This window comes from Manis javanica, chromosome 13 (assembly GCF_040802235.1).
Source record: "Manis javanica isolate MJ-LG chromosome 13, MJ_LKY, whole genome shotgun sequence".
Lineage (NCBI taxonomy): Eukaryota > Metazoa > Chordata > Mammalia > Pholidota > Manidae > Manis > Manis javanica.
In genome coordinates, this window is record NC_133168.1 from 100486834 (window position 1) to 100513775 (window position 26942).

At 66.3% G+C, this 26942-nt stretch overlaps 3 protein-coding genes across 16 annotated transcripts; 1 reads left to right on the forward strand and 2 right to left on the reverse strand.

The window, feature by feature from the left end:
- Window positions 1-2000: 2000 nt before the first annotated feature.
- Window positions 2001-11306, reverse strand: MIDN (midnolin). 5 transcript variants are annotated; one of them, XM_037018050.2, is made up of 9 exons: window positions 11169-11306; window positions 9351-9994; window positions 8261-8348; window positions 8047-8109; window positions 5950-6078; window positions 5560-5865; window positions 5232-5376; window positions 4710-4970; window positions 2001-3969 (listed from the first exon to the last, which is right to left on the reverse strand). In XM_037018050.2, exons 2-9 carry the CDS (start codon window positions 9581-9583, stop codon window positions 3692-3694), a joined length of 1503 nt encoding a protein of 500 aa, XP_036873945.1. In that variant the 5' UTR covers window positions 9584-9994; window positions 11169-11306; the 3' UTR covers window positions 2001-3691. The 5 variants fall into 5 exon arrangements, with proteins under 5 accessions (XP_036873945.1, XP_036873943.1, XP_036873944.1 ...); XM_037018048.2 differs by having other exon boundaries at window positions 5232-5379; XM_037018049.2 differs by lacking the exon at window positions 11169-11306 and adding an exon at window positions 10083-10101 and having other exon boundaries at window positions 5232-5379.
- On the forward strand, window positions 8136-26940 carry CBARP (CACN subunit beta associated regulatory protein). 10 transcript variants are annotated; one of them, XM_037018054.2, is made up of 13 exons: window positions 16353-18011; window positions 18666-18796; window positions 18958-19072; window positions 20558-20671; window positions 20760-20899; window positions 21131-21195; window positions 21482-21626; window positions 21856-22027; window positions 22207-22344; window positions 22865-23075; window positions 24141-24324; window positions 24880-25083; window positions 25312-26940. In XM_037018054.2, exons 4-13 carry the CDS (start codon window positions 20579-20581, stop codon window positions 26360-26362), a joined length of 2403 nt encoding a protein of 800 aa, XP_036873949.2. In that variant the 5' UTR covers window positions 16353-18011; window positions 18666-18796; window positions 18958-19072; window positions 20558-20578; the 3' UTR covers window positions 26363-26940. The 10 variants fall into 10 exon arrangements, with proteins under 10 accessions (XP_073076791.1, XP_036873949.2, XP_073076787.1 ...); XM_073220686.1 differs by having other exon boundaries at window positions 16353-17057; window positions 17897-18011; window positions 18666-19072; XM_073220687.1 differs by having other exon boundaries at window positions 18666-19072; window positions 20106-20671.
- Window positions 14117-16385, reverse strand: ATP5F1D (ATP synthase F1 subunit delta). The gene is made up of 4 exons (XM_037018056.2): window positions 16156-16385; window positions 15444-15597; window positions 14806-14894; window positions 14117-14659 (listed from the first exon to the last, which is right to left on the reverse strand). Exons 1-4 carry the CDS (start codon window positions 16297-16299, stop codon window positions 14537-14539), a joined length of 510 nt encoding a protein of 169 aa, XP_036873951.1. The 5' UTR covers window positions 16300-16385; the 3' UTR covers window positions 14117-14536.
- Window positions 26941-26942: the final 2 nt, after the last annotated feature.

Consider the following 26942-nt stretch of genomic DNA (forward strand, 5'->3'; position numbering starts at 1 on the left):
GCAGAAGGGCCGCGGAGCTTAGGAGGCCGTACGCCTCCGCGCCGCACTTGCGCACTCGCCGCAGTCCCGCCTCCGAACGCCAGTTCCGCACTCCCATTGGTGAGCGGAGGGGACCGAACGGCGCAGCCACCAATGAGGCGTCCTCATGTGTGGGCGGGGCCCGCACCTCCCGACTCGCGGACGGGGGCGGGCGGAGCGTCCTCCCCGTGGTGATGTCAGGCTCTCATCGCCGCGCGTTACCCTGGAAACCGCGTTTCCATCCCTGCGGGTTTCCGGGGGCTGCCCCCTCCCATTCATAGTTTTCTTCAATAGGGGGAGGGGAAGGTGCAGGGCTGACCCCGCCCCCAGCGATCCCGGCAGCCCCTGCCCTCTCTGCGTCTCCGTTTACCTTTTCGTTACCCCCCGCCGACTCCAGCTCCCAGGTAGCCTGGGCTGCCACCCCTCCGGGCGCTACTCCCCTCGGGAAGCACCTCGCCTCGGGGTTAGGTGTGTGCCCGCGCAGGGAGAGAGAGCCAGTGGCCGGCAGCCCCTACCGGGGTGGTGTCCTAGGACCCCCGGGCTGGACGCCAGGCAGCGCCCTGAGGGGTGGGCTCCCTGGCGGCAGGGCAAGTGCCCCCGCCCTGCACCGTGCAGACGCAGGCCCTGTGATTCAGCCTGTGCTGCTTGTCGACACTTCCCTCCGCATCCGCCACCCAGCCCCGGGCGGTCACCTGGGTCACAGCCCTCAGCCCTGACCTCCAGCCCGGCAGCGTGGGCAGAGGGCCCCATCTGAGCTGTCCCACCCACACTCCGCCCTGTGGCCCTCAGACCTGCAGGGACGTTCACACCCGTGACATGGAGGCATCAGCCTGGCTTGGGCATCCTACCTTCCTCCTGTGGGTGTGTGATGGTTTGGGGGTGACTGGATCGTGGGAGGGGCAGAGGGTGTCTGCAAGGTGCCCCCAGGCCACTCCTGGGTCTGGACCTGTTTCTCTTCCCCCTGGGGTCCCTGAGCTTGGAAGGGCAGGCAGGGGCTTGGGCCATCAGAAATCTGGGCCAGGGGTGATAGTCTTTCATTTAACAAACATCCCAAATCCTCCGGGGCAAATAATGTTTCTTTAACCTCGTTTTTTTACATCTATGAAATGGGAGTATTAATTCTAACCCTTAGGTGGCAGGGCATAAGTGAGGAAATACATGTAGAATGACCTGAGTATTAACATGATGGTCCTGTTTCTGCCCAGCCCCCGAGTGGATGAAGATGGGGACCCCACAGAGAATTTGCACCTGGCCAGATCCTGGGGGAGCCCAAGGAAGGCAGAGGTGGGATATACAGACTGAGGAAGTTCCCTGGCAGAGCAGGGGCAGCTGGAGAGGGGTGTTGTTCCTGGGCAGGGCACATCCCAGGCAAAGGCCTGGAGGCTGGACGCATGACTGTCAGGGATATGGGAACAAGGCCAGAGAAGGCCAAGAGTTCACCTGGTGCTGGTCAAGCCAAGCGGGAGGCATTCACCGCCAGCCCAGGCCCTAGGGAATCATTGAAGCTGACCCCGGTGGTGCCTCCGCGGATGGCCCGGAAGGCGGGCACCACCGTAGCCACCTCCCTGTCTCTGGCTGGGGACACCAAGGTCCAGGGAGTGCAGTCAAGGTCTCCCTGAAGACTGAGTCCTGCGGGTCAGACTCACAGCCAGGCACCCCACCTAGGGCACACAGCAAGCGGCAGGACTCGCCACACCCTTCAAGGCTTCCGGCTCTGGGTACGGGAAAGTGGCCGGCCCCTCACCACCCCCGGGCGCGGAGGACTTCCTGCCCACCCTCACCGCAGCCAGGTAGGGCGCGTGTGAACTGCTCCAGCAGAAGGAACCCTGGGACCTGAGTGTTGGGAGACCCCAGCATCCCACCCACCCTTGGAGACAAGGACCCCTCAATCACGCCCCGGTAGGTTAAAACCACCGACACGCTTGGAGACCCTCCATAATGGTCAAGACCGCCCCCACCAGGCGAGCTGATGGAACATCCAGCCGGTTCATTTTCTGTTTATTACTTGAAATCACGGTGTTGTAATTTTTCTTTTCCAATTTGATGTTTTCATACAGGAAACTCACGCAAGGTGCCGTGACACCCCACCGCCCAACCCTCCAAGGGTGGGTAATGCTTTCTTGGGGGGGCCCTGGTGAGGGCAGAGGGGGTGAGCTGGCTCCTGCCTGGGGCCTCCACCCTCAGACCCGCCAGAGGCACAGGCGTTATTTAAAAATTGTTAAAAAAACAAAACACACATTTAAATAGGTAACCAAGACAGTTCTTCAAAAACAAACCCGTCCCCTTTTTCTTTTTTTTTTGGAAAAAAACAAAACAAAACATATCCTTGACCCCTCCCTGCCCACCCCCCCACAAAAGTTTACAGAGCTACAGTTAACACATGATGTTCACATCTGAAACCATTAACTTTAAACACATTAATGGATGGGGGGGGTTGGAGTAGGTGAAGATCTCGGGTTCACTATGAGGACAAAGGCAGGGAGACAGGCAGGGTAGGGGTGTCGCAGGACAGAAAGGTGGGGCCGGGACGAGACTAACAGGTGGGCAAAGGCAGGGCCCCAACATCTCCATTATCAGTAAAAAATAAGTGATGGAAAAAAAAGCAGTAAAACACTCCACCCCCACTGAAATGGCCCCAGCAAGGTGGGGGGCCCCCTTGGGGCATGGGCATGAGTGGGGAGGGTCCAAAGTAGACCAGCAGCGAACCCCCCCCCCGGGGGTTAATGCTACAGCGTCGCCCCTGCCCGTCGGGGGGATTCACAGCTCAGCACCCCTTTCCCCTCCCCTCCCCCCCCAGGGGCTGAGGGACCCGACAGTCCAGAGGCTGAACCCTCAGCCTGGCCCAGTAAGGAGGGCTGAGGGCGTCTCTTCTGCCCCCACCCCCAGCCATTATTCTCCCCATTTTCAAGATTCCCAACCACTATTGGCTCAGTCAGAAAAATTAAATCTATAAATACCGCAAGCTCAGAAAGAGAAGGGGTGCAGCGGGAGGGGGGTGTTGAAGGAGCCTGTGGGAGCGTGTTAAGGCTGGCGGCAGCCCTGTGTTCGCCCACCCCTTCCCTTCCCGGAAGGGGTACCCCACCCCTACCCAAACCCCGAGGCAGGCTCTGGCCAGCCTCTCCCCTGAAACGGCTTTTCTTTTCTTTTCCGGAAAAAAGGAAATTGGAAAAAAAAGAGAGCAAGAAGAGAAAAAGTACAGATGTGGAAGAGAAAGTCCCTCCTTGCGGTGCACCTGTGGCCCTGGGGTGGCAGTCTGGAGCCCAGGGACCCTGCCAGGGTGGAGGCCAGGGTCTGCAGTGGGTGTCATCTGTGCGCCCCCGCCCTGCCCTGTCTGTAAAGTGCATAATGAGGCATCGGACATTTTTTACTTGAACCTGCAGAGGGTGGGGGAGGCCGGCGAGCGGAAGGGGGTGGGGGCGGCTTCCTGGTCTCCGCTCTCAGCCATCTGGACAGACTGACTGCTACATATTTGGAGCTTGGGAAGGTGGGTGGGGAGGACCCAGTACAGGCGAGGATGGAGGGCTTGGGAAACCATGTTAAGAATCAAAATAATAAAAAAAAGACAACCTAAGGATGCTGGACATGAGGGGGCCTCCCCTGGCGATGACCACCTGCTTGCCCTCCACAACGGGTGGCAGACTGGCCACCCTGGGGTGGGCAAGGGACACGGTTCCTAGGCCACCACAAACTCAGATTTGAGGTCGGGGTTGACTTCTGGCTTCCAGACGGAGTCCTCGAAGTCGAGGCCCAAGCCGGCGGCCTCGCTGGGGCTGCTGCCTCCCCCAGCACTGCTGCTGTCGCTGCGGCCGGCCTTGCGGCTGGGTGGCCAGTGGTAGGGACCACGGGCATCGCGCCGGGCCTTTCTGCGGAGCCGTTTCTGCTGGAGCAGTAGCTGCAGGCGCTCCACCTTGCAGCGGGTGGCACGGTTTTCCGTCTGCCGCAGACGGTCCCCTGCAAAGGAGGCGGTGACCATGAGCACAGATGCCCCTCCATGGAGAAGTGCTTCCCTCAAACTCGAGGACCACCCCCTGTACAAATGCTGTGCTAGACCCAACCCAGTTCTTGCTGGACACCTGCTCTGGCAAGGGTGCCAGTCAGGAAGGTCTACTGGACCCTCCATGGATCCCTGGGGGTTGCAGATTCATTGAAAATTGTTCTCCTGACTACCACCCAGCAGACCACGAGATGAGGACCACCGTTGCATAAAGTAACGGGAGCCTGACCCTGGGCTATTCCTGTGACCAAGGAGAGGTACGCCGGCTTATGCCTCGGTTTCCCCTTCGTGCGCGGGGCTGGGGGACCCCACGTGGCAGAGAAGCACCCTCATTCTGCAGGACTCTGAATTTGTCGGGAATGATGGGGCTGCTAAGGAACACAGATTGCCTTCCTATAGGACAGGAAGCCCCGGCTCCCTCCTCAGCCTGAGTGGGCCATTCACAGAGGTTCCACATGCCATCCGGAGAAGGTGCCCAAGGGGGGGACAAGAGGAAGTGGGGATGGACCCCCCCCTCGGGAGGGCACAAGGACACTTTGTGCCCTCAGCACACATGCTCCCTTCTCTCCAGGCTCTTGTCGGGAGGATGAGCGGCAGCTGGCAGCACCCCCCCAGCGCCCTGGCAGGTCAGCTGCTTGGAGCAGGCACAGAGAAGCCTTGAGGAGCTGAGGACAGGCGGGGCCCGGTGGACACTCACCCAGGGGCTTGCATATGCGGGCCTGGCTCAGGGCGGCCGGCGCTGCAGCTGCCAGCTTCTCGCAGGAGGTAGTTTTAGGGGCGAGGTCCGGGGCAGGTGAGGCAGGTGCGCACTGAGCGTGGCAGCGCAGCTGGGTCAGGGACGGGGGCATGCCCTGGTAGTGCCGCGTGGCACTCAGGAGGTCGTTGAGGATCTGCAGGATGGTGCCGATGTCCCGCCGAGGCCGCCCGCTGCTGTCCTGGCAGTTGGGGTGCAGCGTGCCTGTGGAGGCAGAGGGGCATTGGTGAGCATGATCAGTGGACATGTGACCTCAGAAGTGCAGTGGGTCCCATGTGCGGAGATGGGGTCCCAGGGTGGGAGTGACAGGACAACTTGCTCCCACGAGTGCGGACACATGGCCTCCTGTGGGTCACGTGTGCATGGAAATCCCAGGCAGGACTAATGAGAGCGTGCTCTGCGTCCCTCCCTCCGGCATGTGTGCACGCCATCCTGGTGTGGATGCCTGAAGGTGCCCTGACGTACCAGAGAAGGTCCCTGAGAAGACCCCTGGGGCATGGTTCACGAAGCTCTCGATGACGGCACCGGGTTTGCGGGAGCGGGAGGTGGAACTGCCCCCGGGGGCGGACGAGGGGCTGGCTCCAGCACCGGCAGGGGGAGAACAGTCCATCTGCTGGCGGGGGAGTGCGGGGCGGGGGGGGGGTGCATGTCAGCTTGGATGTTAAGAACAGCTCAGCTTCCTTGGGAGTCAGGGTCTGGGGTGGTCCCTCGAAACGAGGGACATGGTTGGGCTCGGCCCCTCCCCCCAACACCCCGATGGCCCACACCAAGAATAAGGCTTCCCCAGACTCACCTCGGGGCAGGCAGTGGAGGCCGAGTGGGACCGGAAGCAGCCGGCTGTGACAGGTGGAGGAGATGCAGGGGCAGGGCTGGTGGGCACCGGGGGGACGCGGGCAGTGCTGGACACTGGCCGGCAGGGTGAGGACACGGGGCTAGTCACACTGGGGTTCCCGCGGGCAGCGGCGGCAGCAGCGGCCAGCACATGGCGGTGCTGCAGTGGGGCATGCTGGGCAGCAAGCTGCAGCTGGACGAACATCATGTGGTCACCCACACGCAGCGCCAGGGTCAGCGGCGAGCGGCCCGACAAGAAGTCACTGACCTGCAGAGAGCAGCCTGTCAGCCCCGCAGCCCTGGCCCGTGGTACCCCCAGCCCGGCCCAGCCCGGCCCCCCGCGCTGCGTGACCTGGGGCCTCTCGCCGCCCCTCTCTGGGCTCTGGGGTCCCTGTCGGTGCCACGGACGCTTAAATAAAATGAATCGGTATTTCCGGAAGCCGCCTCCGCCAGCCCGGCCCGGCCCGGGCGCCGCTGGGGGCTGTGGGGGACAGAGGCGGGTCAGATGGGGGCCTGGCCCTCCCTTGCCAGCTTGGTTCTTTCCAAGGTAAACTGAGGCCAAAGGGGGTGGGGCCCAGCCAGCGGTCACTGCCCTAGACCGCTCACCTCAGTCCTTTCACCTACCCTCTCAGCCCCCAAATCCTCTGCCTGCAGATATGGGAGAGGGGCCTGGGATGGCCCCCTCCCAGTTAAGCCACCCAGGCAGGGAGTGGGCGGAATTCCTGGACAAATTCTTCCTCCTAACCTTTGCTTTCTCAAGATAAATATTTATCTGTCCTGGGTGGGGCAAGGCTGAGGGGGGAGGCTTCACGGCTGCTGGAGTGGGCCCCGAAAGGCTCCCTGGGGCTTGGGTCCCCTGGGGCCTCAGTGCAGCCCACGCAAACGTGAGCCCTCATTCTGGCTCCCTTCCGCAGTGGGCGAAGGGGTGCATCTGACCCCCGTCTGCACGGGCACCTCCTCTGGGGCATGGCCAGCACAGAGCTCTCCCCAGGGGCCAGGATGGGGGGGGGGGGCGGAGGTTTCTGAGAAGTGACACAAGGCCGGGATGACTCAGAACCACCGCCTCCCAGCTCTCCGCTGGCAGTGCTGGCGTAACCTTCCCTGCTGGGGGCCATGGGGGCAGGCGAGGGAGGTGGGCAGTGTGTGGCCCCCCCCACCCCAAAGCCCAGTCTGCATGCCCCCCCCACCCCAGTCCCAGAGACACTCCTTGCAGAAGGGCCTGGAATGGCTTCCCAAGAGCAGCTGGGGTATCCTGCCACCCCCCCACCTCCCTGTAACTTCCTCCCTGGGAAGGGCAAATGAGCAGGCATGACTCGGTGCCAGGCAGGCAAGCAGCCCTGAAAGCAGTTACCCCACCCAACGCATCCCATCTCCCTCCTGACGCAGGCACGCTGCTGAGGATGTGAACCAAACACACCCTGGGGCCCCCTGCCAACTGCAGCCCCCTGCCCGCCCCCTGAGAACAGGGAGCTCAGTTCACATCTGCCCAGGAGATCATGTACAGCCCCCTACTCCTCCTGGCCACCACTAGCTGGCCGGCTGGCCAGGGCAGGATGCTACATGCCGGGGAGGGGGCGAGGGCCTCGGGGCAGGAGGAAGGGAAGCCGCTGAGCAGGTTTCCTGCGGCCGGCCCAACCAGGGAGGCCGGGAACCTGCCCACCTCCTCGCCGGGGCGGGCGGCAGCCTGCTTCCCCCACCCTGACAGCAGGCGGATAGCTGAGGCCTGTGTCACCCTCCTAGAAGGAGGGCCCCGCCACCAGATAAACGAGGAATGGAGGAGAAACAAAAAACAAAAAACAAACAGAAAAAAAAAGGACTGCAACAAAACCGGGAACCGGGGTGTGGGCCAGTTCAGGCCTCCCTCCCAGCCGGTTACTAAATATTTTCCTAACATCCTGTCTAGGCCACGCTGGCCCCGATGCTGGCCCCCCTCCCCCTATGGGGCAGAGAACAAAGGCCAGAGGGAAGAAGGCGAGGGGTGACTCCCCACCCCTCACAATAGGGTCCCTGAAGGCGGAAGCAGTGTCACCAGAGCGGGCCCCTCCCTCTCCCCCCTACTCCCCAGCAGAAATTTAAGAAAGGTCGCTCTAGGGGAACCACTGAAAGAAGTGGCTGCAGAAGGGGAGCCTGCAGGCGGGGTGTATGGAGCCGAGGACACAGGCCCCCGGTGTGGGAGTAAGGGCCAAGGTCACCCCAGGCAGCCTTGTGAAAGCTCGGCCCCCTCCCCCACGGCGGCCACCGTGGGAGAGGAGGCCCTCAAGGTCAGGTGGTGAGCGGTACAGGAAGAGGAAGCCGGTGACCAGGCCAAGCTGGCACGAGGGCGGGGCGGCGCGTCCCCTCCCCTCCCCACAGGCCTCCTGGGAGCACGAACAACCCCAGGGCTGTCCAGGGTGCAGGGGCCTGGGGCTGCCACCCCCCGTGGACCAGGAGGGGCCGGCGCGGGTCTTACCTGCGTCTCCGTCAAGCTCTCGAGGGCTTGCATCACAGACTGCTCCGGCCTGGAGGCCTGAGACTACAAGGAGAAAGGAGGCGCTTCAGTGTGCGCTGCCCCGGCAAGGTCGGGCCCAGATAAGTGGGGGGGTGGGGGGGGGGTGCCCAGCTCACACGGGAAGGGCTGCCTGCTTGTGTGGGGGCCTCTGGGGCACACTGCCCCAGCCATTTACCATGAGGCCCGCCTCCACGGTGGGTACCAGCGTCAGCTTGCTGCCGTCCCCCACTCCGAACTCCTGCAGCTTCCCCGAACTGAGCCGGCTGGGGGAGGAAGGAAGAGGGTGAGGCTACTCAGAGACAAGCAGGGACGCGGAAGCGGAGGCCTGGGGGGAAGGGCTGTGCTCCTGGGGGAGAAACAGGAGTGCTTCCCACCCCCACCCCTTCCTGGCCTCCAGATCCAAGGCCCTGGATGTCGGGGGTGCACGGTCTGGCCCTGAGAGGCCCCATGCTGGCATTTCAGACCTGTTCTGCCCAGGAATTCCAACTCTGAATTGGGGTAGCCCTTCTGCACCTCTCCGTCAAGGCACTTTTCCATCATCCCAGCCCCAGTGCAGCCTTAGCTACCCTCGCTGCCACCAGGGCCAGTCCGTTTTCAAGTTACCCAATCGGGTTCTAAGATCGTCTTTGTGGGCACCAGAGGGCTTAGCCTTTAGGCGCTTTGCGGGGCCGGGCTCCCCCTCCTTCCTCCCTGCCAGGCGCAGGCCGCCACCGCCGCCGCTCAGACAAAGGAGACCCTCCCCCTTCCGCCCCTCCCCCACCGGGGCCCCTCCGCTGGGGATGGACACTGCGTGTCCCAGGAGGCCCGCGGGGGGAGAGCTCCCCAGCCTGGAGGCGATTTAAATAGCAGGGGGGAGGGGGAGGCTGCGGGGGTGCTCGATGGCGAGAACAAAGCAGGGCAGAGTCGCTAGTAGGGGAGAGCAGATGCGGAAGCCGGCGGGCTCGCAGGCGGAGGCGGAGGCGTCCGGCCTCTACCCCCGCCCCGGGACCCCGCGCCGCGCCGGGACTTCCACCCCCCCGATAAGGGGCTGCCTGAGTCTGGCCGGGGGCACCCCCACAACCGCCTTTGTGCGGCGACCCCGGGAGGGGGAGGGGGTCGAGGCAGGCAAGGCCGAGCAGAGGGCGCCCGAGAGCGCGCGGCGCGCCCCCGCCCCCCGTCTGGCCGCCCCCTTCCCTCCCCGTGCGGCGCGCTCTTTGTTCCCGCCCGGGGGCCGGGGCCCGAGGGGGCGCGGAGCCTGGAGGCCGGGGGCGGCACGCGATACCTACGTGTCTTTGTGGAGCAGCGCCAGGCGCTCCTTGGGCACTTTGAGGCGCTGAGACAGCCGCTTGCGCAGCCCTTCTACCGTCTCGTCGGGGGGCACGGACAGCTCGTAGCGGGTGCCCGTCGTGCTGTGGATGGCTAGGCTCATGGGTGCCGCCTCGGCCGCTGGGCCCAGCTCGCAGGCGCCGCCGGGGGCCCCGCGCCGGCAGCTCCGGGCGCCACCGGGCTGCGGCTCCATCCCCGGCCCGCGCTGGGGGGCTGGGGTCCGAGGGGCGCCGCCAATCCTCGCCGCGCCTCCGGTCAAGGCGGGGGCTCTCCTAACGGGATCCTCGGGGTCTCTGGGGGCGGGGGACGGCGCGTGTCCCCTTGGATAAAGTCCCAGGAGCGGAAAGTAAATCAGAAATAAAAAATCCGAGTGGCGCTCCGGGGTCGCGTAGGCTCGTCGGGGCGCCTTCCGGGGGTGGGGACTGCACTCCGGCTCCTTTCAAGGGCTGCGGGCGACGAATAGGACACGGCAGGAGCGGAGGAGGGTCCTGGAGGGGGCACCGCTCAGGTGGCCACTCTCGGTGCAGTCTGCTGCTCTGGCCGCCCTTACCGGTGCGTCCCCTCCCTTAGCAACAGCCACAACCACCGCCGCCGCTCGGAAGATCTGGGGGTGAAAGTAACACGAAAAAAAAGTTATAATGTATCAACGTTCCGAGGGGCGGAGCTTCCGCCCCCTCCCATTCACTACTTACTCCGCCGGCTCCGCACCGGCCAATCGGCGAGCGTCTAACGCCCAGTCGGCCGCGCGGATCCGCCAATGGGACTCGCCGCGGCGCTGACCCACGTGGCCGCTGCTGCCCAGCCCCTCACCCCTCCCCTGGCCCGGCGGCCAATGGGAGCGCGGCGCGGGCGGGGCTGGCGCCGCTGAAGCCCGCCTCCGCCCACGCCCTCAGGCGCCGGAGACCATTCATATGCCGGGCGCCCGCAACAAAGGCGGACGGCCGAAGGATGCGGGCTCGCCCCGGGCTGCGCGGCCTAGGGCAGGCGCTGTCCCCGCGCCGTGAGAGGCTGGAAGCCGTGGGGCCGCCCCCTGCGCCCATCCGAGAAGCCGCCGCAAGCGGAAGTGCCAGGCGATCCCCACGTCTAGTGGCAGGCCCCGAGGGGCTGCTCTAGGGAGGTTTGGCGGGCGGGCGCCATCCACCCGCGGGTTTAATACCGCCAAGAGGTGGGGCTGCAGGCGGGGCCTGCACCCTGGCGACGTGGCCGGTGTCTGGAGGGCCCCTCCTCCCCCTCGCCGGTGCCACCTCGCTTTCCACCCCCGTCCAGCGGGCCCGGCCCGCTTCCCAAGTCGCGCCCGCCTGAGCCGTGACGTGACGCGGCGTCCCCGGCTGCGCCCGCGCGCCTCTCCGGTCTGCGGTGAGTCAGCAGCGCCGGCGCGCCCCCTGCCGGCTCCTTCCGGGGGCGTCGCCGAGAGTCCCGGGGAGGCTCCGCGGCTGACCCGGGCCGGGGGAAGCCGGCGCGGCTGCGGGCGTCCGGGGAGCCTCGCTAGGGGTCTGAAACCTCTGAGTCAGGGGACTGGGGCCGCACGCCTGAGGAAACAGGCCGGAACACTAATTCAAGGTCACTGCAGGGAGGGGGAGTGCCCGGGGGGCGGGCTGATGTCCTACCAGGGTTGTGCTGGCTGCGCCAAGCCCCTCCAATCCCACGACCCGGGGGGCTTTCCGGGGCTGGAGAAACCTCGAACCCTGCCTGCCCCAGGAACAAAGAAAACTGCACACCCTTTAGGAGCCTAGGGTTGGGATCCCTCCTCGGCCCGCGAGGTCCCGCCCCCCACTCACCAGGCGCAGTCAGTCCTCAATCCCCTCAGTTCCGACACTACCCACATACAGACGGAGGGCACGGTGGCAGCGGCTGGTCTGGGGCCGAGCGGGCGGCCCGGAGCCTTTATCCGCACCGCCTTCCCTTGGGGTGGAGTTTGGGCGGGCAGGGGGCGGGGGGGTGCCGGGCGGATGGTGACGCACACGGGCCCCCGCCCCTGCCTGTCGGCCAGGGCCCTCGGGCGCCGTGGGGCCTGGGCCACCTGCCCCCTAAGCCTCGGCCCGTAAATGAAGGAGATCCTCCTTAAATGTCGCTGACCCTGGGATCACGTTCCACCGCACAGGCTTGAGCGACCCTTAGTCGGGCTCCCAGGATGACATTTGGGAGGTACCGCCGCGCTCCCTGTTCCACCCCTTTTGCTGCTGCCCCAGGCCGGGTGCTTCCGCCTGGGGGCGCCCGCGGCGGGGGGCGGGAAGGGGCCTGTGTCAGCAGCTGTGGTCCAGGAAAACAGACCCAAGTCATCTGCCTGTTGTCGGGGTGCCCAGCAGCTGCCCGGACAGCCTGACCTCCTTCATCCCTTAACAGTGACCTCAGAGGGCATTTGTGGGGCGACTAACCTGCACCAGGCCTGCCTTGTGCAGGCAGCCACCGCGCGGCGCCATGAAGGTCACATTCAGCCTTCCGCAGCCTGTTTTTCCCGGGCCTGGGTGACATGAGAACCCAACAAGTCTCGCTTGGGGCCAGGGGTGTGGAGTCCTCATCCAGGCCCCACCACGTTGTCCTCTGGCAGACTGTGCCCACAGGCTGGTGACCATATTGGGAATGGGCATGCCCACACTACTCATTTCACAGACAGGAGACCGAGCCCATGCCAGCAGCAGGAACGAGTTGTGCTGTCCCGCATCTCTGCGGAGGGTGCCCCGGGTTAGGGGGCTTTCTGAGGATGATGCTGGTTGGGGGTGGGGCCCTCAGTCCTACTCTCCTGCTGCCCTGAGGAGAAGGGACCCCAGGCCCCACTCCCCCATTCCTGCCCACTTATCTGGTTTCTCCTTTTATCTGGCCTGACCACCTCCACCCCCACCCTCGCCCTGGGCGCCCCTCCCAGGTCGTTCTCCTTTCCAGGTCTCCATTCTGCTCTCACCCAATGTTCCCGCAGTCTCCACCTCCCCACCCCCCCACCCGACAGAGGCGCACCCTGACGCTCCCAGGCCTACAGGGTCAGGGCTGGGCCAGAGGGAGGGGCTGGGGCTGAGGGATGCATAGGAGTTGGTCGGATAGGCAGCTGTTGCTTCTGGAAATGGGATCAGACAGCACAAATGAGGCTCGCAAATCAGGTCACGGGGACAAGCTGCGGGGCCACAATTGGTGCCCCAGAGGGGCTTGTGGGCCATGCAGGCTCTGCTCCCAGAAGGGACAGCGCACCATCGAGGTCTGTGCTGAGGGCAGGCAGGGCTGTGTGACAGGCAGGTGTGAGGCCATGCTCCCCTGAGTCCCTGGGATGGGGGGACCCAGGTTTTCCACACTCAGGGATGGCCTGGTCTGATTCTAGAAGCCCGACGTAATAAATGTGGTAAGTCAACCCCCTTTCCCATGCTTCTCGGTTTAGGGTGGCTTGTTAGGACAAAGGCATCACCACCCCTCCTGCTTCCTGGCCTTGTGAGTTGCCCCCAACCCAGGCACCTCCAGCTCAAGGACAAGACCTAGCCAATGCAGCAGTTCCCTTGGGGCCAAATCAGGTGCAGGCGCCCCCAAACTCACTCCTCCCACAGGGGCCCTGCACCGTGCAAGGTCCTGGCTATGTCCAACGCTGGGCCTGTCGGCTGCAGGGTGGGGCAGGAACCCTGGCATGGTGGGGGGGCACTGGCCCAGCAGCACGGTGGTGGTCTCTGCCGGTTTGAGCCCCTGCCAAGCCCGATCATGTCCTTGCTCTTATTTACAGCACCCAGGGCCTGCCAGGAACCCTAGATCTGGGCCCTGAGCTGGACAATGAGGGGTAGGGCAGCATGTAGGGCCCAGCAAGACCTTCTCTGGGCTGGGGGTTTCTGGGGTTAGTGAGGGTGGCTGCCTATGACCAGCAGCCCAAGTAGGGGACCCCAGCAGACACCCCCCCCGAGTTGCAAGCTGCCTGAAGGCCCCCTATGCATCTCTCTCACCAGACTAAACCTTGAATGCAGCCACAGGACAGTCACTCGCACAGGACAGTGACACATGTGCACAGCCTATCTGTGCTGACACGCCTGGGGGTGGCCTCCCTGTCACCTCATGGCTGTCAGTGACACACGAGAAGGCCCGGGCTCTCAGCACACTCACCCCCCTGGAATCCCGCCAGCCCTGCTCAGGCCTTGGGCTGGTGGGGGACCAAGAGACCCCTGCCTGACACTTAGAGCCAGGGCGCAGGCCACCCCCACAGCGGCAGAATGGAGGTGGGGCCCCACAACAGCTGTGCACCAGGCTGCCCCCACCCAGCCACCCCACCCCACCCCATCTGCCGCCAGCCCAGGGGCCTGGGTTTCACAGAGGTGCCAGCTGGGTAAGTACAGGGCGGGGCCTCCGTGGGAGCAGGCAGGACCCGCCTCTTCCCAGAGGGCTAGGGCAGGGCCTCAGGCTCACAGGGCGGATGTCACAGCCTCAAACCTGGCAGAGCCCCAGGTGTCTGACCGAAAGCCCAGGCCCGACCCAGGAATGGCTGCCACGCCCCTGCCTGCCTTCCACAGCCTGGCCCAAAACCTGTGCCAACCCTGCTCTCTTGGGGTGGAAGCCAGCACCCTGCCCAGCACCTTTGCTAGCTGTGCCCCTGCACGCCCCCACTCCCCAGTTTACTGCAGACCTAAAAACACTACTCAGGCCACAGCCTCCACACTCCAGAGGCGGGACTGGCATTTTACACCCCTGGCTCACAGGGAGGACAAGAGACCAGGCAGGGTCCCGAACCCACTGCCCTGAGTGGGAAACAAAACCAGCACACGAGTCGGGTCTCCAGTGTTTAATGGGAGTGCGTCCCATGGAGGCACTGGGAGCAGACAGAAGTCTCTGTGGCAAGCTCTGCAGGGGCAAAGGGGTGGCAGGTCAGCTTGGGAGAACCAAGGGAGGTGGGAAGAGAGGCCCCTAGGATGGCAGACCCCCAAGGCCGGGGCAAGGCCTCTGAGATCACCCCCCAGCCACCAAGGCCAGGGGCTCCTCCTCTCTGGGGGCTGTGCAGGGTCCAGCTGGTGCGCTGCAGAAGCTGGTACCATGCTGCCCCCTGGGCAAGAACAGCTCCCCGCAGGTAAGAACCGCTCAGGGTCCCACTGCCCGGTCAGACTGGGCCCAGGGGAGCTGGGTCAGCCTCTCGGGACATCCCCGGCCCAGCTCGGCCTCAGATTCCCAGCTGGCGAGGGCCACGCACCGCCTACTCAAGAGCTTTCACCAGGGCCTCACTGGCCTCAATTCGGATTTGGATTTCAGCCCTTGAGGCCTCATCTGCTGCCCCCGACAGCTCCGACTGCGCCTTCTCCAAGTTCATCTTGGCTGCCTACAGGGGATGGGGTGGCAGGTGAGGGCCAGCAGGGACCCTAGCCTCGTGTCTGCCCCTCCACCAAGGGAGTATGCCCTCTTGTAACCCCAGAGCTCTTGGACTGCTTTTGCCTCTTGGTGCCTCAGCTTCCCTGGGTCACTCACCCCCAGGTCCAGCATGTCCAGCGTCACCGCCTCTTCAGCGAGTAACTGCACGGAGGAATCAGCGTTCACTGTGACTGAGCCGCTGCTCACTGTGGGAAGAGGGCGTGTGAGACTTCTGTGCCCAGCTCCAGCCGGGAGTCACCCAGAGATGGGCATCTGGAGAGAACAAAGGCCAGGAGACCAGGATGCGCACCTGGGGCCAGGGGCCAAGGGCACCTGCTCGGGGGCTGGACACTGGGACAGAGTCCCCTCTGCACACCCACCAGCCCACCACTGAGTTGAGGTCAGGGGTGAAGAGGACCTGTGTCCAACTGCACGGGTTTGAACCCAGAGTGTTGATCAAGTTCTTTTTAAAATCACTTTCTTCTCCCAGAGGCACCCTTCCTCTTTTAGGCCGACCTTCTCCCCACAGGTGTCATTTCTCTTCCTGGCATCCGTGGCCCCAGAAACCATGCACTCCCTCACCACAGCTGGCTCCCAGTGTGGGGGGCACAGGCTGCGTCTCGCCAGCTCCCCACTGTGTTCTCAGTATCCGCATGGGCACTCTGCATGCTTTGCTTTCCCCGCCATGTTGACGGAGGAAGCACTGACCTGCTGCACAGACCCTGTGCATCCTTCTGGCCTCACACGCCACTCACCAAAGTACTTGGAGGTGGTGCCGTCTTCAGCATGCACGACCACCAGCCCGGGCCGGAGGACCTGCAGAGTGGGTACATGCGCTGCTAGGATGCCAAAGGCTCCCGTCTGTGTGGGCACGTCCACCTGCCGCACGTTGGCGCCATTGAAGAACACCTGAAAAAGACACACAGGAAACGGAGTCATTGCAGGCCAGTGCCAGGCTGCCTGGGACGCGGTCTCCCCAGTAACGACACTGGTCGGGGCAGGAGGGACAGAGAGCTGGCGGGGGTCCTCAGGCAGGCCTTGCTGCCTTCTTTGCGCAAGAACAAAATCGACCCAACCGGGGGCGCTTCACCAGGACCTGCTTTAAGAACACAGTGCTCCAACCCAGGAAGGTCACATAAGGATAGGTGTCCGGGGATCCGGAACACAGAATTGGGGGTGGGGGTGCAAGGCCAGCCCTTGGGACGAGGGTTCCTAGCGGAAGGCCCAGGAGGTGGAGAGGTGGTGAGGCTCAAATTCCAGGCCACACATGGAAAAAGGATCAGGAATGGCGTTCGGCGATCCAGGACTCGGGGGACTCCGATTGCGTGGTCCTGATCAGGGGTCGGCGACCCAAGGTTGGGGGGCTTGCGTCCGGACCTCATGGGGGAAGGGCACAGAGCGCGGGTCCGAGTGGGGACCGGGGACCGGCGACCACGGCGGGGTCGCGAGCGCGACCGGCGTCCGAACCTGCGTGGGTGAGGCGAACGTGAAGGACATCTGCCCCGGGCCCGCAGAGGGGGCGGCGGCGGCGGCGGCGGCCTCGGCGTAGGCGCGGGCCAGGCGCACAAGGCGGCGCAGGCCGGGACGGCGGAGTAAGACGGCGGGCAGCATGGCGGCGGCGGACCGACTCGGGCCAGGATAGCGGCCTGGAGGGCGAGGAGGACGCGCGCGGCGACGTCTGGGAGGAGGACGTGCGAGGGCGCATGCGCGAACTTCGACTCCCGGCGGGCCCCGCGCGATGTTAATGTCGGTGTAGCCCCGCCCACCGCCATCCCGGGCGCGCGGCATGCTGGGGGTTGAAGTTTCCTTTCGACCCCAGCTTCCAGCCAGAAGGTTAGTTGACCCGGGAGAGGGTTGGTGGGGAAGACCGGCAGCCTACGTGGAGGAGCAAACACTCGAATTGGATATAAGATTTCGGGGACGTCCATTGAATGCCAGACTCTGGAGAGACTTCAGGGGAACAAGATTCCTGATCTGGTTTGGGGTGTGGTGAGGGGCGTTTAAGACATTCAGCGTAATAAAATAAGCAGATCGTATAGTGTATCACGAGTCAAAAAAGGTTTTTTTAAAGATGGCAGGGTGGAGATATGGGATGGGGAAGGCTGCGACTACAGAGGGTGCAGGCATCCCGGAGCCTCCTTCCAGGTGGCGGGGTCCGTCACGACCCGGCTGCAATCCCCGCAGAGGCCAGAAGAGGGCACCCTGCACCCGGAGATGGGTTTGCCGTGGCACCGCCCGGCCCGCGCCCCCGCGCGCTGCTGATGCAAGTGCGCGTGCGCGTGCGACTTAGGCTCCGCTGACGTCTTCCTGGTCCGCACAGCCACGCTCGCTGCGATGACGCCCCCGCACCCGCCCCCGCGCTCACGCAGGTCGGCAGCTGGGACCGACCCACAGTCCTCCAGTTTGGGGTCAGGGAACTCGCAGAGCCAGGGCTAGACCGGGCCGGGGCCCTTTCCGGGTGCAGGGCGCAGGGCAAGGGGTGTCACACCTGGGCCGAGTCTGGGCAGGCGCTTTTGCAGACCCCAGGGGCTACGTGCACCCTAGCTCCCTGCCAAGTCCGGGCAGGCGCCGTGGCTGCGCCTCTGCCTCCCCAAGTCACAGGAGGGAGGTCCCGGCCTGGCGCCCAGACCCTCATCTCCCTCACCCCCTCCAGGGCCAGCGCCGTTGCGGCCCTCCTGGTGTCAGTCCCAACACCCTGGGCATCCTGTTCTAGGGGTGCAGGTACAGAAGGAAGCCCTACTTTAATTTCTAGGAGGTGCGTCCTATGCGCAGCGCCAGGCTCTTTCAGAGCCCCGGGCCCTGTATGGAGGCCTGATCTACTTAATTGTCCCATCCATTGGACGATCTCTCCAGTGCACACCCCAGGGTGGCCCATGGATAAAGGCAGCACCTGTTAGGCCCCAAACCTGGGGCTATTATCTTGGAACTCCCTGGTGGGCCCATCAGCCAGGCCTCTCCACCCTCTCAGACCCTAAGACCATCACTGGCTTGGGTGGTTCCAGCCTCATCCCTTGGCATCATCACAGGTGTCTTCAAATACAGAGAGACCCCATCATTCCCTTGCTCCTTCCAGCACGTTGATCTGCAAACACATTTCCTTACCTCAGGCCCTTTGCACATGCAGTTTCTGCTTCAGCCAGCTTTCTGAGTGTTTATCCACCCTTTGCCCCTCGCTCTCTACTCCTTCATCCAAGCTCCTTCCCTCCAGGTTGCCTGCCACGGGCTGCGCCTAGACACCCAGCTGTGAATGAATTCCTGCCCTTAGGGCGCTCACCATATAGCAAGGGCAGCAGTGAGGAAAGAGCCCCTAGGAGCAAGCAACGGTAAGCAATGGGCAGGACCGTGGGTAGTGCCAGGAGAGGGTGTGCAGGGGCAATTATTGTATTAGCAAAGGCAACAGAGAGGATACTCATAGAGACAACCATTTAGGAAAGAACTGAAGGAGGCCAGGGGGGGAATTGTGCAGCTGAATAAGGGAAGGACCGGCCAGGCTCCTTCAAGGGCAAAGGCCCTGAGGTTGACCCATCAGTGTGGACTTTCGCTGGAGGATAAAGGGGTACCCTGGTTGTGGGGTGTTGCGCACAGGGCCGGGTAGGCTGGGATGGGACCCAGGGCCTAAGCATCTAGAAGCGCGAAGCACGATTGTCTGGGGAGAAGGGGGAGCAGTTTTGGGGTTCACAAGAGGGGGTTCTGCCGTGGTTGTCCTGGTGTCACCTGGTGCTGGGCAGGCCCTGGTGGCACTCGGCACAGCTTGTTCTATTATCTGCTCATCCCAGCAAGCAGAGAGCATGATGACTACTGATTGTGCTCCGCGCATAAGGGAAGAAAGGGGGGAGACATGTGTCTGAACCCCTGGGCTGTGCGCCCTGGGGGACCCCACGTTGGGGTAAACGAAGGAGTCGTCAGTGCACCCCAGGACCCCCGGCTGGGGGGGAGTCGCGAACCGCAAGACCCCTTCCTTGGTTCCCGGTTCCTAGGGACCCCCGGGAAGAGCCCGGAGTAGTGCCGCAGGGGCCGGGGGCGGAGACTTCGCCGCCACGGGAGAGGAGGCTCCGCATGGGGAGGGGGCGCCTGGAGGACAGGCTCCGCCCCCCGCCCCCGCTGGAAGGTAAAGGGAGGCGGTGGCCGGCGCTCAGCGAGCCAGACGGGCAGCGGACGCAGCGGGGGCGACCGGCAGGGACCGGGTGGCACCGAGCGAGTCGGAGCGGGCTCGCCGCCAACGCGGTCACGTGCGTGCCCCTCCTCTCCTCTGTCCTCCCCCGCGCGCAGCGCTCTCCATTCATAAATTCTCCGCCTGATCCGCGGCCACCGGGCGCGGGAGCCAGCCGGGAGCGCCGCGCAGCCGCCCGGCCGTCGCTCATGGGCCGCGCGCCCCGGCGCTGAGGTAGGCACGGCGGGCCCGGGCTGCACGGGGCAGCGGGGGAGCGGACCGGGGCCGCCCCGTCTCGGGACCGCCGGCCCTACTCGGCGATGATGCGAGGCCGGAGGGACCGGGGGAAGTGGGGACGTGCCCACGGGGCTGTGCACCCCCTTCGGCGGCCTGGAGAGGGACCCCCCCCGCCCACGGTCTCCGTCGGCCTCAGTTTCCCCGCGCGAGACCGCCGAGCGCGATGGCGTCTCTGCCTCCAGACTGAGCCTGCGGCGCCGCTGTGCCCGAGTCGGGCTCTGCCTCCTCGCTCGCCATCCCCGTCCCCGGGGCCGCTGGGGGGCGCGCGGGTGGGCGCGGTGGCCAACCTTCGCGCCCGGCCCTGGGCCCTGCCTGCCCCCAAGAAGCCCCCTCGGCCCCCCTCGGCGTCCTGCCATCTTCCCTGGCCTGTCATCGTCCCTGCGCCGCGCCCCCTCCCCCTCCCGCCGGAACTGATTCCCGACCTACCGAGGCGCCCCCTTCCCGCGGAGGCCCGGAGGGGCCCGGGCCCGTCCCCGCCCGCGGTGCCGAGGACGCCGGCTCGCGCCCCGCAGCCTCCCCTCCTCCGGGCCTCGGTCTCCCCCGCTGGGCGCCGGGTCACCGCCCGTGTGCGCCGGCTCCGCCGGGGCCTGGGCACGGGCTTCCCCGCTCCCCCGGGCAGGACCGCCGTTCGCCTGCCGGTCGCGCGGGCCGCAGGCTCGGCTTCCCGAGACCTCGGAACGCAGCCCCCCGGCCCTCCCCGCCCCGACGAGCGGCGCCGAGGGGCGGGCAGGTGCGCGGGCCCGGCAGCGCGGGGCCCCTCCCGACCGCAGCCCGCGGAGGCCGGGCACCGGCGGGCCGGCGGGGCGCGCAGCCATCTTGCCGCCCAGCGGGAGGCCGCCCTCCCCCGCGCCCCCTTCCCCGACTGCCTGGCAACTCGCCTCCCCCGCGGGCCTGCGCGCTCGGTCGCCATGGGAACTAGATTCTTCCGGGCCAGGAACAGATGCGCCTTCTTTGGCCTCTTCTCTCCCAGCAGCGCGCAGCCGAGGGGGACCTGTACCTTCCCGAATCGTGACCCGGCGGTCCCCGTGCTCAGCCCCCGGGCCCGCCCCACCGCGGGGTCCCGCTGCCCCGAGCCAGTCTCCCGGGGCCGGGGCGGCCCTTCCCTCTCCCCTGATGGGCAGGCAGGGCCCCCGGGGTCTCCCGGGCATGAGCGGACGGCCTCAGTTTCCCCGCTCTTCCCAGGCTGGGCCCCTGGCCTAGTGCCACCTTGTCTGGCCGGCCCCACCGGCCGAGGAAGCGGTCGACAAGCACACGCCTCCCCGGGTTGGAAGATGGGGCACGCGGGGATGATCTGAGCGGAGAGGGGCTGCCTCGGGGTTCACCCCACCTCCCCGGGAGCCACGGCCCTGTGGGCTCCTGCCCCCGCCGGGATGGGGCAAGGGACGGGGGCGCCAGAGCTGAGCAGGCCCTCCCCTGCTTCAGGCCCCTCCTTCTAGCCTCACAATGCAGCCCGCCGCCACCGTCGCCACGGCTGCCGCCAGCGCCGCCACCATCGCCCTGACCGCAACGTGGGACAACTCTACCGGCCGCCCCACAGTGAGTGGGCGCGGGCGAGGGGTCTGGCTGGGTGGGGCTGGCAGAGTGTGAACGTGGGGTGGGCTCACCCGGCCCCTGCCTCCCGCAGGCGGAGCCCGACCGCATCCTGGACAGCCACGTGCTGCGGCTGGTGGTCATGTCGCTCCTCGTGGGGGGCACTCTCGTGGTGCTTTCAGGGGTGCTGCTCCTGTGTAAGCGCTGCTGGGAGGTCCACCGGCGCCTCAACAGGTGCGTGGACCCCCACCCCGCTGCCTTCTCCAGTGGAGAGGCCGGGAGCACATGAGAAGTGCCCGGCCGTTCGGGTGTCTCTGTGTGGCAGCAGGTTCTCAGGGCCTGCTCCTGGGACTGGCCAGGGTCCTGGGAGGATGGGGGGTCGGGGGGCGGGTCCCAGCAGGTAGGCTCCTGCGAGCTGAGGCCGTGGCCTCGGTCCCACCTGGCTCTCCTGCTCTCCCTTCCCAGAGCCACGGAGGAGGCAGAGAAGGCTGCCGCCACCTACCTGGACAGTGGCACGCACCCTGCGCAAGGTGAGGCCCCGGCCTGGCCCGCACCACCCCTGTGCCTGCTGCCCCGCCCCCTTGGGCTGCCTGACCGTCTGTGTCTGTCTGTCTCCCCCACCAGACCGGGCGCTGCTCGATTCCGACTCAGCTCTGTGTCCTTAAAGCCCACGCGTAGGTGCTCACAGGCGCGGGCTGAGCGAGTGAGTGTGTGTGCGGCTGAGCGAGTGCCCACCCCGCCCCGCCCCGGCCCACCAGCAGCCCTGTGCCTCGCAGGGCCCACCTGGGGCCCACCCTCTCTTGGCTCTCCTCGCAGACCCCGACTTCAGGGGGGAGGACCCCGAGGGCCAGGATGCCGAGACGGAGGGCTTCCTGTCCACCAGCTCCATGGGCCGTCGTGTGTCCTTCAACGAGGCAGCCCTGTTCGAGCAGAGCCGGAAAGCGCAGGACAAGGGCCGCCGGTGAGCGGGGCGTGCACAGGCGGGTCGTTGCTCAGGGCTGAGCCTTGTGCCCCAACACTGGGCTCCTGGGGTGGGTGGGCTGCTCTCTGCCGGGTACCCATCCTTGCCCTACTGGTGCCCAGAACGGATAGGGTGGCCAACAGGCCAGAAATGCAACAAAGCGTGAGCCTGGGGATCCAGCCCTGCCGAGGGGTGGCTGGCTGGTGACGGGCAAGTGTGCCGGACACAGGTACACCCTGACTGAGGGGGACTTCCACCACCTGAAGAATGCCCGCCTCACCCATCTGCACCTGCCACCCCTCAAGATCGTCACCATCCACGAGTGTGACTCTGGGGAGGCCAGTGCAGTCACCACGCCACATGCCGCGGCCACCCCCAAGGCCAGCCTCGCTATATTCCAGGTGAGAGTGCAGGGGGTGGGGTCCCCGTGCCCTCCCCTGGCAGGCCAGCCCTCAGCTCAGGAGGGGGAGGGGGCCTGGCCGGGGCACACTGCGGGTGGCTAGTCCAGCACACCCCCCTCACCTACCCGTGCTCTTTGACCTGTTGCTGCTTCCTCCCCCCCCCCGGCTCTGTCCCACAGCCCCCGGGGAAGGCCCTCACCGGCCGCTCCGTGGGCCCCAGCTCCGCCCTGCCAGGTGACCCCTACAACTCGGCCGCAGGCCCTGCTGACTTCGAGATCGGCCCCTCGGCACCCAGCGCCTCTGGAGAAGGAACCTCGGTGAGGGACCCTCCCTCCCTGTCCCACCCCGAGACGGAGGTCAGCCTCTCTGCTCTGCCTGGTCCTGGGAGGCAGGAGGAGGAGTGGGGCGCACTGCGTGGGGTACACGCGTAGTATCTCATCCCGGTGTGCGCTTGCAGATACACAGGGAGAGGGGCAGCTGGAGAGGGCAAGGTCAGGACCCAGCCCACGCCGGGGGTCGAGAGCTCCAGACACCCCGGGGAACCCCTCTGTCCAGTGCTGAGGACCGCAGAGCTGACCGGCACCTGGCTGAGCCACTGGGAGCCTGTGGGGCCAGGTCTCAGGGGGAGGCCCAGCCCCTGGGCTTAGCCTTGCTCCCACCACTGACCCCCACCGAGAACTCCCTGTTCCTGCTCTGCACCCCACGTAGGTGGCAGGGAGGAGGGGGGCTGCTGCGCCTGCCTGCAGGGCTGGAGCTGCCCCTATGAGCAGACCCATGGCCCAGGCAGGGCGGCAGGGAGAGGGTCTGTGCCTGAGAGAATGCCTCTTCCCGTTCAAGCTGGATGCGGGGGCCAGGAGCCCAAAGCCTGGAGGGCCAGCAGCTGCCGCAGGGCCCGGGGAGCCGGGCCCAGGCTCCGGGGCAGGCCCTGTCCTGCAGTTCTTCACCCGTCTGCGGCGCCACGCCAGCCTGGACGGGGCCAGCCCCTACTTCAAGGTCAAGAAGTGGAAAATGGAGCCCAACCAGCGAGCATCCAGTCTGGACACACGAGGTGAGCAGTGGCCCTGGACAGCCACAGCGTGGAGACTCGGCACTCAGGAAGGGGTCACTGCCCCAGAGGGGCCAGTGGTACCCATTTGCCAGTCGGCACCTTGCCACAGTCTTCGCTGGACCAGGCCCGGTGCTGCACCATGCCCCGGTGAAGCGAGGGGTTTGTCAGCCTGGAGCAGCCCTGGGTGAGCCCTGCTGTGAGGCACCAGACAGCGGTAGCTTTTGTTTCGGGGTGAGACCATCTGCCTGCTTTGGCAGTATTGGAGCTGTAGCCAGAGTGTGAATGGGTGTGGCTGTGTGCCAGTAAAACTTCATTCATGAGGACAGGTTGGAGGGGCGCATTTTGTCAAGCATGCCCACCCAGACAGATCGTCAGTTCTGCAGATCCTGGTCATGTGGGGCCCTGGATATGGGGCTTCCTTACTCAGCCCGAGGTGGGGCCATGCACAGGGGCCGGCGAGGCTGACACCAACGGCTGTCACCATTCCTGCTCAGGGTAGCTCAGCAGGACCAGGCCAGGCCCTGGAGGCACGTGCTACCCTGTGGAGAGGCGGAGGGCCACAGCGGCAGGGAAGGAAGGGAAGTTCAGTGCAGGTGTGGGGCTCAGCCCCTGGTTGGGGGCCTGGCTCCAGCAGGCGCAGGGAGGGAGGGAGGCTCCCTGGCCTCTGAGCTCCTGGCCAGGGAGGGGAGGGCCCCTGATCGCAGAGCGCGAGTACAGGTGAACGCGGGTGCAGGAGTACCCAGGACCTGTTTGCTGGATGACTGCGCCCTCGTCCCATTCCCACCAGGCCCCTGCCAGGCCTCCATGAGGGAAGGCCCTGGCCCCAGGAGCCCATGGGCAGGGGTGGAGCTGGGCGAAGGCGCACCACCCGTCCCGCGGGCTCCCACGGCACCCACCCTTGCTGGCTGTTGCACTTCAGCTGGGCTTGGTCTGCCACCAGGAGTCCAGTGCGAGTCCTGGCTCTGGCACACCCATGTGGCCGGGCTGCTGGGACCCTTCTGCCCTCTGTGCGAGTCCCCTGGCCCAGGCTGGGGCCCGGCAGGCTAACTGGCTCCCTCTGCACAGGCTCTCCCAAGCGGCACCACTTCCAGCGCCAGCGGGCTGCCAGCGAGAGCACGGAGCAGGAGGAGGCGGGTGCCCCCGACGCGGGCCTCATCCAGTGCATTGCCAGCGCGGGTGGCTCCGTGGCCTTCCCGCCCCCCAGCCCCTTTCTGACCAGCCCCACCGGCCCGTCCCCCGCTCTCGGCAGGTATTTTTCAGTAGATAGAGGTGCTGGAGGCGGGCCTGCGGGTCCCTACCCCACCCATACCCCCTAGGTGCCCCAGGGAGCACTCTCCCTGCCCCGAGGACAGGCCAGGCGTGTCCCCGCCGGTGTCACCGTCCCCCCTGGAGGCTGCCTGGCAGGGGCCACCTCTCCAGCATGGACCGGAGGCGGGAAGCTGGGGGAGACTGGGTAAAGTACAGGGGTGGGCAGGACCCTGGACAATGGCCCCAGGGCCCCAAGACAGTTCACAGGGGGCCGAGGGCCACAGCGGGTGTTGCCCAGCCGCACCCCCACTGCCACCTCCAGGTAGACTCCGCTGCCTCGGGGTCTGTGCCCATGGCCCCCCAGCTGCATCCCGCCTGCACCTGCTCCTCAGGTCTGCATGACCCCTTCTGCCAGCCACACCCCTCCTCCAGGCCAAGGGCAACAATCCTGTGGTTCCGGGCCCCAGTCTAGGATGGGGGCCAGGATCCAAGGAGCAGGGGCAGCGTCCCCACACTTGGGCATTTCCTGGTCTGAGTAGTTAACCTTTCCTATCAGGTCTCAGTCACCCGGTTCCTTATCGACCCAAGATGAGGGGGTGGAGCACCTTATGCAGAGTCACCCAGGGGTGGGGACCAGGCTGGACTCCACCTGGTCCAGTCCATGCCGGCGGCCCCCTCCCGCACTGACATGTCAGGAAGAAGGCAGCTGGGAGAGAAGCACGCTCAGTCTCTGGGGAAGAGACCCCTCGTGCAGGGTCAGGTGTAAAAGACTCCCTGGTTGGAAGGCAGGTGTCGGGAGGGCCCACGGTTTATCCACAACGTACTCCTGCAGAGGAGACAGGCAGCACTGTTAAACGTTACTCTTCTGCTGAGCCTGGCCAAGCCCCGAGGACCCCCACATGCGCCCACCCTCCCAAACCCAGAGGCAGTGCGGCTGGAATGGGGCTGTGGGCGTGCAGCCTTCTGAATGCCGCGGCCTGGCTTACAGGCTAGAGGCGGCGGAGGAGGCTGGCGCCGCGGGAGGAGCGAGCCCCGAGTCCCCCGCGGAATGTGGCGCTGGCGTGGGGCCTGAGCAGCAGACGGAGTCGGATGGCGAGCGGGACTCGGGGCCCGAGCAGGCGCAGACCATCTACCGTGACATCTGGAGCCTGCGCGCCTCGCTGGAGCTGCACGCGGCCGCCGCCTCCGACCACAGCGGCAGCGGCAACGACCATGACTCGGTGCGCAGCGGCGACAGCTCGGGCTCCGGCTCCGGGGGCGCCGCTCCCGCCTTCCCGCCGCCCTCGCCACCACCCACACACCGGCCCACGGACAGCGAGGCCGGCGGGCCGCGCAAGCTGCTGCAGATGGACAGCGGCTACGCCAGCATCGAGGGCCGCGGCGCCGGCGAGGACGGGCCGCCCAGCGCCTCGGAGAAGCGCTCCTCCTTCACGAGCGCGGGCCGCGCACCCACCGTGGGCGGCAGCTTCGAGGGCGCCCCGGACGAGGCCGCCGCCGAGATGCCTGTGCGACCCCGCAGCCCGCGCGCCTGGCCCCGCCGCGCGCCGCGCCGCGACTACAGCATCGACGAGAAGACAGACGCGCTTTTCCACGAGTTTCTACGCCACGACCCGCACTTCGACGACGCGCTGCCCGCCGGCGTGCGCCATCGCGCGCGCGCCCATGCCCACCCGCACGCGCGCAAGCAGTGGCAGCGCGGCCGGCAGCACAGCGACCCCGGCGCGCGAGCCGCGACCCCTGGCACCGACCCCCGACCCCCCCGCGCGCCCCTGCGCCGCGGCGACAGCGTCGACTGCCCGGCCGAAGGGCGCGCGGGAGACCCCCCAGCTGTGCCTGCGGGCGCCCCTATCCCGGCCATAGAGGAGGAGCCCGGCGGCGGCTGTCCCGGCTCTGGCCTGTGCGCCGCGCCCCCACCAGTGCTGCTGGGCAAGCTGGTGGCCGGCCTCGACGGCGGACTCTTCGCGCCGCGCCTCGAGCAGCCCGCTGCCCCTGTGCTGGCCACCGCCGCGCCCACGTCCCCTGACCACAGCCCGGCTTAGGGCGCCCAGGGCCCAGCCCCCCACAGCGGCCTCGAGGGTGGCGCCCAGAAGCGGGACGCGAACGCCGGGTGTCCCCGGGGCTAGCGGCGGGCGGCTGCGCCAGGCGCTTGTGCGAAGCCCCGTCTCCGGCCGCAGGTCCGCGAGGTGCGCTGGGTCCGCGTGCGCGGGAGCCTGCACCAGAGCGCATGCGCCGAGCCCGCCAGGGCCGGGATCGCCGGGCCCCGGGGGTCGGTAGCGAGCGCGCCGGCCCGGGTGACCGGGGCCGCCAACTCCCGAAGCCGTTTACCTCACCGCGGCGTGTGCCCGCGGCAGTCCGCGCCCCTCTGAGCAATAACCGCCCCTCCGCCCCTGCATGTGAGCGTGCCGTCCACCCCACCCCCTCGCCGTGCGAAGAGCCCGCGCTTCCTCAGTGTTCGGACCTGACAGAACCTATGGCCAAGTTCTCGAGTTTCCCAAGCTTTATTTATTGCCAAAAACGCGGGGCCGCCCCGCCCGCCAAGCTGTGTGCTGTCTGCGTCCTGCCCAGTGAAGGAGCCCCTGGCTGTGTTTTCCGGTTGACTATAAATATTTGCCGCATGTT

What these genes read in the sequence shown, in the direction of transcription:
- MIDN (XM_037018048.2), bottom strand. Translation starts at nt 9,583, where the DNA reads ATGGAGCCGCAGCCCGGTGGCGCCCGGAGCTGCCGGCGCGGGGCCCCC. An exon ending in CCGTGGAGGCGGGCCTCATG is followed by an intron (nt 8,110 to 8,260) that starts GTAAATGGCTGG and finishes TTCTCCTTGTAG; the next exon opens with TCTCAGGCCTCCAGGCCGGA. An exon ending in CCTCCACTGCCTGCCCCGAG is followed by an intron (nt 5,380 to 5,559) that starts GTGAGTCTGGGG and finishes CTCCCCCGCCAG; the next exon opens with CAGATGGACTGTTCTCCCCC.
- ATP5F1D (XM_037018056.2), bottom strand. Translation starts at nt 16,299, where the DNA reads ATGCTGCCCGCCGTCTTACTCCGCCGTCCCGGCCTGCGCCGCCTTGTG. An exon ending in CGTTCGCCTCACCCACGCAG is followed by an intron (nt 15,598 to 16,155) that starts GTTCGGACGCCG and finishes TGTCTTTTTCAG; the next exon opens with GTGTTCTTCAATGGCGCCAA. An exon ending in CACCACCTCCAAGTACTTTG is followed by an intron (nt 14,895 to 15,443) that starts GTGAGTGGCGTG and finishes CTCTTCCCACAG; the next exon opens with TGAGCAGCGGCTCAGTCACA.
- CBARP (XM_073220690.1), top strand. Translation starts at nt 20,579, where the DNA reads ATGCAGCCCGCCGCCACCGTCGCCACGGCTGCCGCCAGCGCCGCCACC. An exon ending in GTCCACCGGCGCCTCAACAG is followed by an intron (nt 20,900 to 21,130) that starts GTGCGTGGACCC and finishes CTCCCTTCCCAG; the next exon opens with AGCCACGGAGGAGGCAGAGA. An exon ending in GCGCAGGACAAGGGCCGCCG is followed by an intron (nt 21,627 to 21,855) that starts GTGAGCGGGGCG and finishes TGCCGGACACAG; the next exon opens with GTACACCCTGACTGAGGGGG.